Source organism: Perna viridis, chromosome 6 (assembly GCF_037379345.1).
Source record: "Perna viridis isolate PV_CMFRI_1.1 ecotype Kerala chromosome 6, ASM3737934v1, whole genome shotgun sequence".
Classification (NCBI taxonomy): Eukaryota; Metazoa; Mollusca; class Bivalvia; order Mytilida; family Mytilidae; genus Perna; species Perna viridis.
Genome location: NC_142450.1, coordinates 44,995,331 through 45,007,777, shown reverse-complemented (window position 1 = coordinate 45,007,777; position 12,447 = coordinate 44,995,331). Strand labels below are relative to the sequence as shown.

General features: G+C 32.5%; 1 protein-coding gene and 1 pseudogene across 1 annotated transcript; both read right to left on the bottom strand.

Moving 5' to 3' along the window:
• Positions 1-1,015: 1,015 nt before the first annotated feature.
• On the bottom strand, positions 1,016-2,320 carry LOC148615217 (sacsin-like; annotated as a pseudogene).
• A 1,190-nt stretch (positions 2,321-3,510) lies between these two features.
• On the bottom strand, positions 3,511-11,017 carry LOC148615216 (sacsin-like). Its single transcript, XM_088586219.1, has 4 exons — positions 10,785-11,017; positions 8,149-8,273; positions 6,458-6,565; positions 3,511-5,468 (listed from the first exon to the last, which is right to left on the bottom strand). The coding sequence occupies exons 1-4, from the start codon at positions 10,792-10,794 to the stop codon at positions 5,283-5,285; spliced, it is 429 nt and encodes a 142-aa protein (XP_088442345.1). The 5' UTR covers positions 10,795-11,017; the 3' UTR covers positions 3,511-5,282.
• Between the last annotated feature and the right edge of the window lie 1,430 nt (positions 11,018-12,447).

The window sequence follows — 12,447 nt, the reverse complement described above, 5'->3', positions numbered from 1 at the left end:
CAAATTTCCCATCTGGAAACCGATGGTCGTCGATATGAAACAAAGTGCTTGCTTTCCCTATCGGATTGACCAACTCGGAAGGTTTCCTTAGTATTTTGGAATCTTTAACAGGAATACAACTTATGATCTGTATCAACTCATGTATAGTCGGGTTGCAAAGCGCATGTTTTATCAAAGCATTTCGTTTTGTCATAATTGATTCAATGTCCCGGTACTGATCGTGTAGATATGGTAGGGAAAAAGTCTTGAAAAGTCAAATTCATTTACAAAATGGTCCATTATTTCTGTTCTGTTTTCTTCTTCTCTGTTTGCCTGTTCAAAAATGTCAAAAACATCCATAGACATATCCATTACGTTAAATTTGTCTGTCTTGTAAAATTGCATGAAGCAATCAAACGCAATTTGTCCTATTTCTAAGTCACTTTGGAAAGAGGGCTGGAGAAAAACTGACTCATCAAATGAAAAGCATGATTGATTGGCATTGTTTTGAAGATTTCTATAGAATAACTTTGTTTTTTTTTTTTTTCAGCAGTATATTTCTATAAAATGATATGATTAGCTTGTGCATTTTAGGATTGCTATCATTCAATGGCCACATTTTCCAATAATAATCAAGACAGGGTGATTTTTCCAGAGTAGTTAGTATTTCAATATATGCACTTGGTATGATATCTGTCAAAATGGTATAATTTCTGGAAGGAAGCAAAAGACCCAACCATTGTTATGAAATCCTTTTGGTGTATTCGCTAGACTAATTGAAAATTTTATAATTGTATCTTCTAAAAGGATTGGCACTGCTACACTTCCAGCGCTGTTACTGCACCTTTCTTTGTCAAGTCCTTAGCCAATTTTGAGGACTCTCAACCTGTATGCCAGGAGACTAGCCAGGTTTAATTTTCCTTTGTTGCTTCGCTTGATGGCAACAACTGTTTTAATTCTTTTGACGATTCATACTCAATGTCAATTATTTGATTTTCTGAAAGTGGCGTTTCTGGTTTTTCAGATATAAGGCGTCTCAAAAACGGTCTTCTATCTTTTGGACTAAGTTGTTTGATTTGTCCGATTTAAATGCTCTATACAAAAGTTGTATTTCTTTTTCTGGTTTCTTAGAGTAGCATTTAGGTGATAAATACTTATCTCTTTCACATACTGGGAAAACAAAAGCAGATTGGCAGCCCTTGATATCATTTTTTTCTAGTGGCTCTATGGACTTAATTTTGCTTTTTTAAGCTTGGTTTGTTGTTCTCAAGGGACGTCTAAACAAAGTTCCTTCAAAGAAAAAATCATTTGAAAGGCTATTATCAAAACCAAACAATCCATTATATGGCTTGAACTGATTTTGGTATAATTCCAAAATCTCTTCGGTGATATAAACTCTTACTCCAGGATCTGTACCCTGAATTGCCTCCCCAAGGTAATATAAGTGAGGATCAAGCACCACTATTGAATTACCACTGATGAAACTTGGTATATCAGTGATATTATACACTGAACAGACCCCTAATCTAAATTTTCAATAGTGTCAGTAATATCCATTTTTGTTCTACCTCCAAGCTTTAAGATATATCTAAAATCGTCGTCACTGAACTTTGCATCATTAAAAACCCACAAAGCTTGGATCGTTATGGTGTATCCATCTGCACCATGAAAACTGATTAATTCAACGGGTCATAGTTTTCCTTTCCTCGTTTGTCTACCCGGATTTGACTTTAATTAGCAACTCGGCGGGTGTTTTCAGAAAAGCAGAGGACGCTTGCCCTACCAGTGCACCTGGTCCATGCTCCCAGATTTTAGTGGAGTCCAAGATGCTCATTTGCTTTTGTTACTTTGTATGTATGATTTTAGTTTCTTTATGTTCTTTTTGGTGTATGTCTGGTCTTTGTCCCTGGATTACATTCTTTTGATTACCGCTATAACCTTGGTTCCCTTAATTACTCTTTGACCTTGATATTCAGCCATGCCTTTGTCAAAAAGTCCATTTCTAGCGGCGTGATTTTTCTCGTTCATCATATCCAAAACTGATACGGTTTGCTTTAGCATCATCAGCATTTTGAAACAGTTCTTTTGCGATGACAAACCCATCTGAATAGCTATCCAAAAGATTTGAAATGGTGGTTGTGAGAGGCTCTTTTTGACCAGATGGCAAAAGTACTGAATTATTCTTCAAAGTTCGCATGGTTAATGTTGCTACCCCTAACTTCTGTACAATGTGGCCTAAGTCCGAATGGACAAAGATGACATCTCTTCCGCCTTGCTCTTTGCAATGACCATCCGAAAACGTACAGTTTTTCACTTTTTCAAACCTAAGTAACATATCCATTGTCATGACGGGCACAAACAGATTTGCCATATATTTTTTATCAACATGCATATTCACAATAGTTTCCAATACTTCAACAGCTATTTTAAGATCTCTCTTGACTTCCTAGTTTGTCTACCCCGGACTTGACTTTTTATGAGCAACTCGGCGGGTGTTTTTAGAAAAGCAGAGGTAAGCGTCCTACCGGTGCACCTGGTCCATGCTCCCAGTTTTTAGTGGAGTTGCTCATTTGCTTTTGTTACTTTGTATGTATGATTTTAGTTACTTTATGTTCTTTGTTGTGTATGTCTGTTTACCATGTCTGGTCTTAGTCCCTGGATTACATTCTTTTGATTACCACTATAACTTTGGTTCCCTTGATTACTCCTTAGTAATGATTATTAATCTTTTCCAAATGTCCTGGTCAATATCCATCTGCCAAACTAAGTGACTTTCGAACCCAGGAAAAATATTCAACTCGTCACCAGATTTTAGAAGAAAAATCTTGTCTTCTGCCTTCCTATGAATGCTGTAAATGTATGGTTGCTCAACGCCAAAATACACAGACCTTCCAACCCAGTGAAACATTCATCTGCTAGTGTAAATTTCAAAAGACGAAATTTCTCATCGTCTCGGTAGTTCTTCCAATGACTAGTCTGCTTCATCTAATATCGAATATATGAAGGGGTTATTGAATCAGGCTTGTGACTCGATTTATGAAGTGTAGAACCCGAATAAGGTGAGCTGGGAGTACTACAAGATTTTCACCAATATCTAGGATAAACTTCCGAAGTACATCGCCGTATTTTTCGATGATACCCTGTTGGTGGTACTCGTCATCAAATACGGCAAACATTGACCTATGAAATGCAATTCAGTCTCCGTCATTTTTTTGGTATAGAAAATTGCTTCATTAAAAAGTCTTTTCAAAAACACCCTCAACATGGACATCCATTTTTCACTAACCATTTGTGGATCTGGTTTTAAATTATAAAACTTTTGTACTTGTTGTTCCGCATTTGCTTCTTTCATACATTCTGATTTGAATTGCAGAAGTAAAAAGTGGTATGTTTTTGGAAGGAACTCTTCAATCAGCCTAATATTTCACTCTGAAGCATTGTCCAGCTGATCATCAGCAGATTTGTATTTTATGTGACATCTATTGTGCTCAAGCGAAAAAACGCCGTTCACATGCAGACGTGTTAAACTTTCAGACGGCTACGTCAAAGAAAAGAAGTAAAATAAATGACCACAGGAAGGGACGTCAGTGCTAGACATGGCACAAAATGCCAAACTTGTTAATGATGTTACTGACTTTATTTCTGCTCTTTACCTTTAGTAAAAGACAAAACCAGAAGTTCCGAATGAAAATGTTACAACTGGTACTTAATAAGAGTCTTACCACATAAATTATAAATTAGCAGGGAACCAGAAATATGGCGGGAAATCATGTTATTTCACCTCTTCAATTGTGAGATAATAGGGAACATTTCAAAATATCCATAGAAACAAGATGGTGGATAAACAATACATTCAATGCAAAATTCTCGTAGGAAAAATAAATTTTGAGTTTTTTCAATCTCGGAGGTAAGAACGAAAAATAATTGTAAGGGAATCGTAGTACAGAACGACATGAATAAAATGGCAAGTTTTTGAAAGGAACCGTCGAGTAATTACAAAAATAAACGCAAAAAAACGCAAACAATCTGAGGTGACTTGGACTATAGTACCCTTACGACCAAAACCTTTCACACAAGAAGTCACGATGACTTAAGTTGCAAATCAACAAATTTAATATATGGATAAGAATGCAACTTATGCGGGTTAGTATATGTCGATGAAACACAACAACATTCTTTATGTCTGCAAAACGTATTGCATCCAATGTTTATTATCAGAGCTAAGATAAGACATATACTGCCACTACACCCTCAAATGAAGAGTATACCAATAAATCTGTGCTATCCTCCTTTGGTCTCTACCAAAGATAATGATTGTGATTTACCGTCTATGTACTGGATTCCTAAACTCCACAAAAATCCATACAAACAACTTCATTGCTGGATATGCAAAGTGTACCACCAAACCGCTTTCAAACCTTTTAGCCTCTATACTCACAGCTGTCAAACAGGATTTCCAGTCTTACTACAATACTGTTACTCCTGTGGTGGTAATAATTCAATGTAGATAATGAAAAAATGAAAAGATCTTTTGGAGACCCTCAATTCAAGATTATTATCGGAATAAAATTGCATTCAAATATATGATTTTTGAACACTGTATACTTTTATTCCTCATACTCAGTTAAAATCTCGACTCAAAAACTTTATGCATCGGTGTTTCTCTAAAGAGGATGGTACACCTAGATATAATTATATAATTCTTGGTAGAGATTCCTAATACTTTTAAAAAAAAATATTTCCAAATCATCTTCCAGATATACAGAAATAAATGTCTTCAAAATGCTGGAATTTTTGATCGACAACATATTTGTCCAGTGTGGTGGACACGTTTTTGAACAAACGGTCGGCATTCCAATAGGAACCAATTGCGCTCCTCTATTTGCTGACCTATTCCTACATTCTTATGAGACTGACTTTATAACTGACCTGATCCGAAAGAAAGAACATCGTTTAGCTAGATCTTTTAATATCAGTTTCTGCTATATAGTTGATGTAGTATCGTTAAACAATCCTAGTTTCTGCGATTTGATACATCAAATCTACCCCCAAAGAACTTGAGAAAGAATACTACAGACACTGTGAAGTCAGCCTCATATTTTGACTTACACTTAGAGTTCGATGGTAAAGGAAAACTATTGACCAATCTTTACGACAAACGTGTTTACTTTTCAATCATAATTGTCAACTTTCCTTTCATCTGTGGCAACATCCCTTCAGCAGATGCATATGGAGTTTTTATATCACAACTCATACGTTATTCCAGAGACTTTTTCTTTACTAGTTTTTTACCCTTGAACGTCTCAAATGAAACGTGGAAACCTAATACAGTGCTTACTAGTCAAGTGAAAAACAGATTTGAAGCCTTGTCCAAAACGTCCAATTTTGATTTCTTGTTTGTTCCGTTTAAAGCTTTTTCCAATCTTTGTAATTCCTCTGCAGTCCATATCTGTGAAGGTTTTATCATTATAAATGCACAGCCCTGGTCCCTATTAAAAAGAGTGCTTTGTTCATATATATAGTTTGTTTTATTTTCATATTTTGCAAGTATGGAAATCTTTAGTACAATTTACCAAAGTGTAGATTGACCTAAATTTTGAAATGTATACACAAAAGCGTTTCATCAATAAATTAAACATAACTTGAAAGTGCCAAAATAACACAAAATGTTCAAACAATTATAAATCAACCAGGGATTAAGAGTTTTAGAACTAACACTATGTCAATTTGCATTTGTTGAATTGTTTTGTTTTAAATATCTTAAAGTTTCTCTCTCATCAATTATCTTTTGAAACACAGGCAAAATTGTTCCCATGAAATTCATCTGAATCGAGCTTCACACGAAATTCGTTTTATTCACGTAAAATGCATATACAACGAAGTAGTTTGAAAAGTTTACATAGAAACTCAAATGAACTCTGTTACAAATTGTATATGCTCAATTCAGATGAAAGTTATGTAAAATGCATCTGAAATTCTTTTACTGTGCGCCAACAAACTGTATAAAGATTTTGAAATCTTAAAAAATTACTGGTACGTCATGATGTTGAACTAGGAAATTGAAGTCTTTATTAAAGGGGATTTGATACATAGCATCTTCCCCAAAGAACTTGAAATAAAGGATACTACAGAGACTGTGAAGTCAGCCTCATTTGTTTTTGTTGCTTTGTATGTATGATTTTATTTACTTTGTGTTCTTTGTTGTGTATGTCTGTTTTCCATGTCTGGTCTTTGTCACTGGATTGCATTCTTTGATTACCGCTATAACCTTGTTTCCCTTGATTACTCTTAAATGTATTAAATGACCACATGGTCAAGTCAGGAAAACGGTTAATGGTGGTCTTTTGTTTAATATTGGTTTTTCCTGATTTATGATGTCTTATCGAATGATGAAGGGTAATTACACAATTTCGTTTTAATTTTATTATGCACAAATACAAGTTTGTGTAATGCTCAAGACCTATGTTTTAATTTCTACCTTGAAGTAATGGCTGATAGATAAGGCCTGTCGAGTATTAAGTTGACGTTCATCGTACATGACTTTCATACACGATGCTCCTGCATCTTCGGCATTTTGAGCTATCACCTTATCAATGAATAAAACAATTGTATTAAGAAGCTGTTATGCTGTTAATGGATCGATTTTAACTGTTTTGCAAATATCTTTCTAAGGCCACTTGTTTTTAACGTTTTCAGTAACATCTTTAGGCCAATCTGAGATAGGTTTTTCCATACACTTTTAACTGTTGGAAAATCGAGGAAGCTTGAAAATATATTTACCTTAAGGTAGTTGACCTGGGGCAAGGAAGGTAATTTAAATAGAAAGGTTTTCAGTTCATAGAACGTTTAAATGACTTCTGATATTAAAGTGATACTGATGCAAAAGGGAAATAACTTCAAGCAAGGGTGAACTTCTAGAACAAAGATGCTTTCCATTGTGCAAACTAGGAAATTGAAGTCTTAAATATAATGATTGAAATGCTTACATTGAGCAATATGTATTTCATAGGGTGGGAAAATGTTTGAAATAACGCCATCTATTGCATAACAGGATTCCTTTAGATAAAATTTTTAAATTGAAATATGAAATATGACCTAGCTAACATGAATAAAACAGTACGACTAACCAATAACATAGCCAGTTTTTAACCTTTTTAAAGTTAAACAATAGTTACTGTTTTTTTAGATAATTCAATAAGAGATTTCAAGCTTTCTCCTTTCATTATGCGCTGCATTCAGCATATTACTCTATCAGGTATATGACTGTGACACACAAAATTGTTTTGAGGTTCAACATTTGAAGACATTCTTCACCAGTCAAATTAATGACTAAAATCACGTACGTATGCAATATAAAGGTTACCTATTACATGTATCACGTACGTATGCAATATAAAGGTTATCTATTACATGTAACACGTACGTATGCAATATAAAGGTTATCTATTACATGTATCAAACTATGATGTTTAATATTGAATAAACAGCCGAAAAAAGATGCAAATGTCAAAATAATTTGAACATTAAAACAGCTACGCGGTGAAATTTTCTAAAAAATTGTTTATGGTTTTGTACATGAATGATCCTTATAATTTGATTTTTGTACGAAAATTGAATCATAGGATTTTTCAAAATACAGGTTTTTATAAAGGTAAAAAAAAACTAAAAATTGCCCCTCTTTTTGTTATTTTGGTGAAATGAAAAGCCAAGGTACTCTTCTACATCATCAATAAAATAATAATCTTTTAAAGTAAATTTTGTTTTAATATTCAGTTGTTCATTAAAGTATTCTGTAAAAATTACCTGAAAATACCAGAGATGGTCCAGTTTGGACAGTGATTCAGATATCTTAAAAAAGCAATTTTTTGTAGTCGAAATGTCTTCATAAATTGTCAGAAGATGTACTCCAGTTAGTGGAATATTATGATAAAATTTAAAGAAAAATGGAAAAATGTTGGGGGTACTCCAGGTCTACTACCTTAATAGCTTTTATATTTCAAAATTAGGATAGCAACAAGAATAATTATAACGAACAATATTTTTTTAGGTAAGCGGAATAACAAATTTTCTTTTGTAATGTTTAAACGGAATTTCGTTTTAATACTTTACCTTCTTTCGTATGTTATGGCATAATCAATTTCTATACTATTTTGATAAAAGATATTCTACCTTAAGGATATGTGCTCCATCTCTATAGTCATCGAGAATATTGCTCAATTCTTCTAGCAGGCTTTCTCTTTCGAATAATCCGACTTTTCCAATGGTTCGTATTGTTGTTGCCTGAAGCCCATTGTCTGTAAAATGTGTATCAATACATTAAACCTATAAAATAAAAGTAACAGCTGATAAGGATAGTCGCAGTCAGATACCCACTCAAAAATCAATGTTTATCATAGAAAACCCTTATGCTACCAAAAGATTCTTATGTTGCACGATTTGAAAACGGAAGACCTGTTCTAAACCACTTTTTGCGTATATAAATTTAACAGACTTCGAAAAAACAGTCGATGTTTCAGTCTTTAAAAATAGACTTACAATATAGATTTTAATAACCAGCTGAATGTTAACGATTGTCAACACTAGCTGAGTGTTTATAATTGTCATCACCGGCTGAGTGTTTATCATTGTCGTTAGAGGTTGATTTTTTATTATTGTCGTCACCAGATGAGTGTTTGCGATTGTCATCGACAGCTGAGTTTTTATTGTCGTCACCATTTGAGTGTTTACGATTGTCATCGACAGCTGAGTTTTTATTGTCGTCACCATTTATGTGTTTGTTATTGTCGTCAACAACGAAATGTTTATGATTGTCATTGTGACAGAGTAGAGTTAATCAGGATTTGACTGTTTATATAATATTCATTGTATTTTACTCCTTCTATATATATTTGTGTATTGCATGTTATTAATTATATGATGTTATATGATTTGAGGTTAATAAACGAATGGTTTATTTGTTTATTAAAAGACTTACATTTATATCAAAATGTATGTTTATCAATGCAGTTGTAATCAGTTACTTGGACTGATAGATTTATCTATCAACTGAATAGCTATTTATAAAACTCTGTTTTTGTCTTATCTATCGGTCAATTCAGTTCACATGTACTTTAAATTCTCTTTGGGTTTCCTTTGGTATATGAGTACTTTTCTCTTAAAATTAACCGAGATTTGTGGCAGTCATATTGATTTCTTTGAGATTTTAATCATCTTTAAAATCAGTTTTTAGTGGAGTCCGAGTTGCTCATTTGCTTTTGTTACTCTGTATGTATGATTTTAGTTACTCTATGCTCTTTGTTGTGTGTGTCTGTTTTCCATGTCTGGTAGTTGATACAAAAGATTATAGATATTTAAAATTGTTAATAATTGAAGTATTAAACCAAAATGATACAAAAGGTTATAAATATTTGAAATAATTAAAAATTGAACTATTAAACCGACAGTTTCAAAATGGACAGCTCTTGAATGAATGTGATTCCTTATAGAAAATATGAAATAATAAATGATTAATTGGATAACTATTAATATGTTAAATGATATTTTCATTTATGATGTGTTTTCTGTTTGTAATGAATGTTATAATTGTTCCATGGACACATCAGTTATTAATCATATTTTTGCTTCAGGTTTTATATGATGTCTTTATACTTTATGAAGTACTTTATTATACCAGACAGTTAACTTGACCTTTTCATCTATTTGAGAGGTAAGCAAAAAGTTTTTTTCTATTATAATTTTTTGTGTTAACATTCCATTTGTGACAATGTTTGGCAAACTTATGTTTTGCTGTTATTTTAAATCTTACATGTTGTATATAATTTCAAGAGTATAAGAGACCTGTAAAGAATATCATTATGTCAGAATTTACACAGTTATATTGGTATGAGATTTATGTCAAACAAGAATAATTATAATTCGTACATTTATATTTGTAATTTGTATTTTATTCTATTAATATTGTACAGGTTGGCAGAATATGTTCTTTATTTACGTAGAGTTATCTTTATTTCATCTGTACTTAGAGTATTTTATTGTATTACAAGGTCATTAATTTAATTGTCCGATATCAATAAGAGAACCCAAATCATCCATGTTTATTTGTGGAAAAGCAAAGCCTACCCATCATGGTTTCATCGTCACCAGTTGACTGTTTATGATTGTTCATCAGTTGAGTAATTATCATTGTCATCAAAAGTTGAGTGTTTACTAATGTTATCATCAGCTGAGTGTTTACTTATATCATCACAAGTTGCGTGTTTCCTTATGTCATCATAAGTTGCGTATTTACTTATGTCACAAGTTGCGTGTTTACTTATGTCATCACAAGTTGCGTATTTACTTATGTCATCACAAGTTGCGTATTTACTTATGCCATCATCAGCTGACTGTTTATTATTGTCATCACCAGTTGATTGTTTATTATTGTCATCATGAGTTGAGTGTTCATTATTGTTTTCAATGGTTGGTTGTTTATCAAATTCATCACCAGTTGTCTGTTTATTATTGCCATCATCAATGACTGAGTGTTTATCATTGCCATCATCAATGACTGAGTGTTTATCATTGTCATCACCAAATAAGTGTTTATTACTGTCATTACCATTTGAGTGTTTATTACTGTCATTACCATTTGAGTTTTTATTACTGTCATTACCATTTGAGTGTTTATTTTTGCCATTACCAGCTGAGTGATTATCATTTTAATCACCGGATGGACTTAAATGGATATTTGTGATTTGATTGTCAACACCAGTTTTCATCATTTATTTATCCTTTCCATTTTAAAAATATTAAAACTGACTTACCATTTGCCATTTTGACTGCTGAATTTCATTAAATCTATCTCTTTTAAGGTGAACTCTTTAGTAATGTCAATCTTATTTCATTCATTTGTATATATATTCTTTAATCAGTCCTATCTGCTGACGTGTCGAGTTTTTAAGATCTTTCAGAATAAAAAAAACAATCCATGATAACATAAAACCATAAATGAGGTATCTGTTTTAATACCATAAAGTTTGGTGGATTACATTATATGTACAATACTTTTAAAGTGTAAAATGATACTGAAAAACTTAGAAGAAAATTGAAACTTTCTATCCGATTACCACTTTGTTTTTCTCTATCTAATCATAGTACAAATGCAAATGTAGAAGTAGAACGACGATTACTGTATGCACTTTGTCTATTGACATTTGATTTCTGAAAATATTTGCCTTGCGTTCATTTTCATAAAATGATATCAATTATCAAATGAACTTTCTTATTTATCATTTTTAGTTATTACATGCATGACAGTCTATTGTTATCTCAAGAGAATACTTACTGATTATACCGATAAAACACAAACGAATTATATGGCAAGTCAGATGTAGCACTGACTAGTTTAACTTTTAAAACCATATTTTGATAAAAAAAAAAAAAAACAGAACAAAAAAAAAACATACACACAGAATCGCAATAACGCCATTTTGTATATACAAAATTTGATGTGCGCACATTGTATTATACTGCATGTATGCACTAAGAATAATTAAGATGTGCGTACATAATTTTACACTTTCCTTTTAAAAATGACGTACAACACACAATTTAATGGAGATGGAATATCAGGTGTAGAATAAAGAATGTTACCAAAGAACAAAACGATATTAAAGGGTAATAAGATAAAATTTAAACTGAGTCAATTACTAATGTCTTGCCAGAATGTTTGTATAAAAAAACTGTTTAAGGACGTTAATAATGACAAAAAGCAATAAACCGCTATTCATGTTCAAAGAATTGTAAACCAAACCGCTCGGTAAGATGATATTGCAAAAACAAGAAAGGATACAAATTTGGATTGTTATTGTTACAGATAATGTGAACCAAATACTTGGTGCTTGAACAGTCCAGTACATAAACTTAATGACAATCAACCAAGAAAACATAATGAAATTGAATGATAATGAAATCACTGAAAGTAATAATGAAAATCGAGATCCTGATGAAAAAGCTTATTAGGAAAGAACCGGTCAGAAACTTCAAGATGTGTTCAAAGGTGATGGTAAATTTAAAGAAAGTCTACCATTAGAAATAGATTAAGAAGTAAAAGCGATCCAGATAATGTCGTTCACAATCAAGGGAAAGCTTAAAACAGAAGATCGATCGACTAATTTAAAAATAATCACAGCTATTCAGGTGCCTACTAAATGGATTTCCGCGACGGTGGTAGTAATGAAACTGATGGACATGTTCCACTATGTATTGATCCGAAACCCCAGAATAAAACCCTGAAAATAAAAATCACTTTCCTACACTAACTGTAAATGGTAAACTGCTATAACTGTCGAACTATTACACGATTATAATGGATTCTGACACGTAGAGCTGGATAAATCTAGCAGTATTTGACTACTTTTGCAACGTCCTGACGTCGTTTTAGACTAAAACGAATGCCGTTCGGAAACTCACCTGCCTACAAATTGT

What these genes read in the sequence shown, in the direction of transcription:
- LOC148615216 (XM_088586219.1), bottom strand. An exon ending in ATGGAGCACATATCCTTAAG is followed by an intron (nt 6,566 to 8,148) that starts GTAGAATATCTT and finishes TTCATTGATAAG; the next exon opens with GTGATAGCTCAAAATGCCGA. An exon ending in CTATCAGCCATTACTTCAAG is followed by an intron (nt 5,469 to 6,457) that starts GTAGAAATTAAA and finishes TCTTTTTAATAG; the next exon opens with GGACCAGGGCTGTGCATTTA.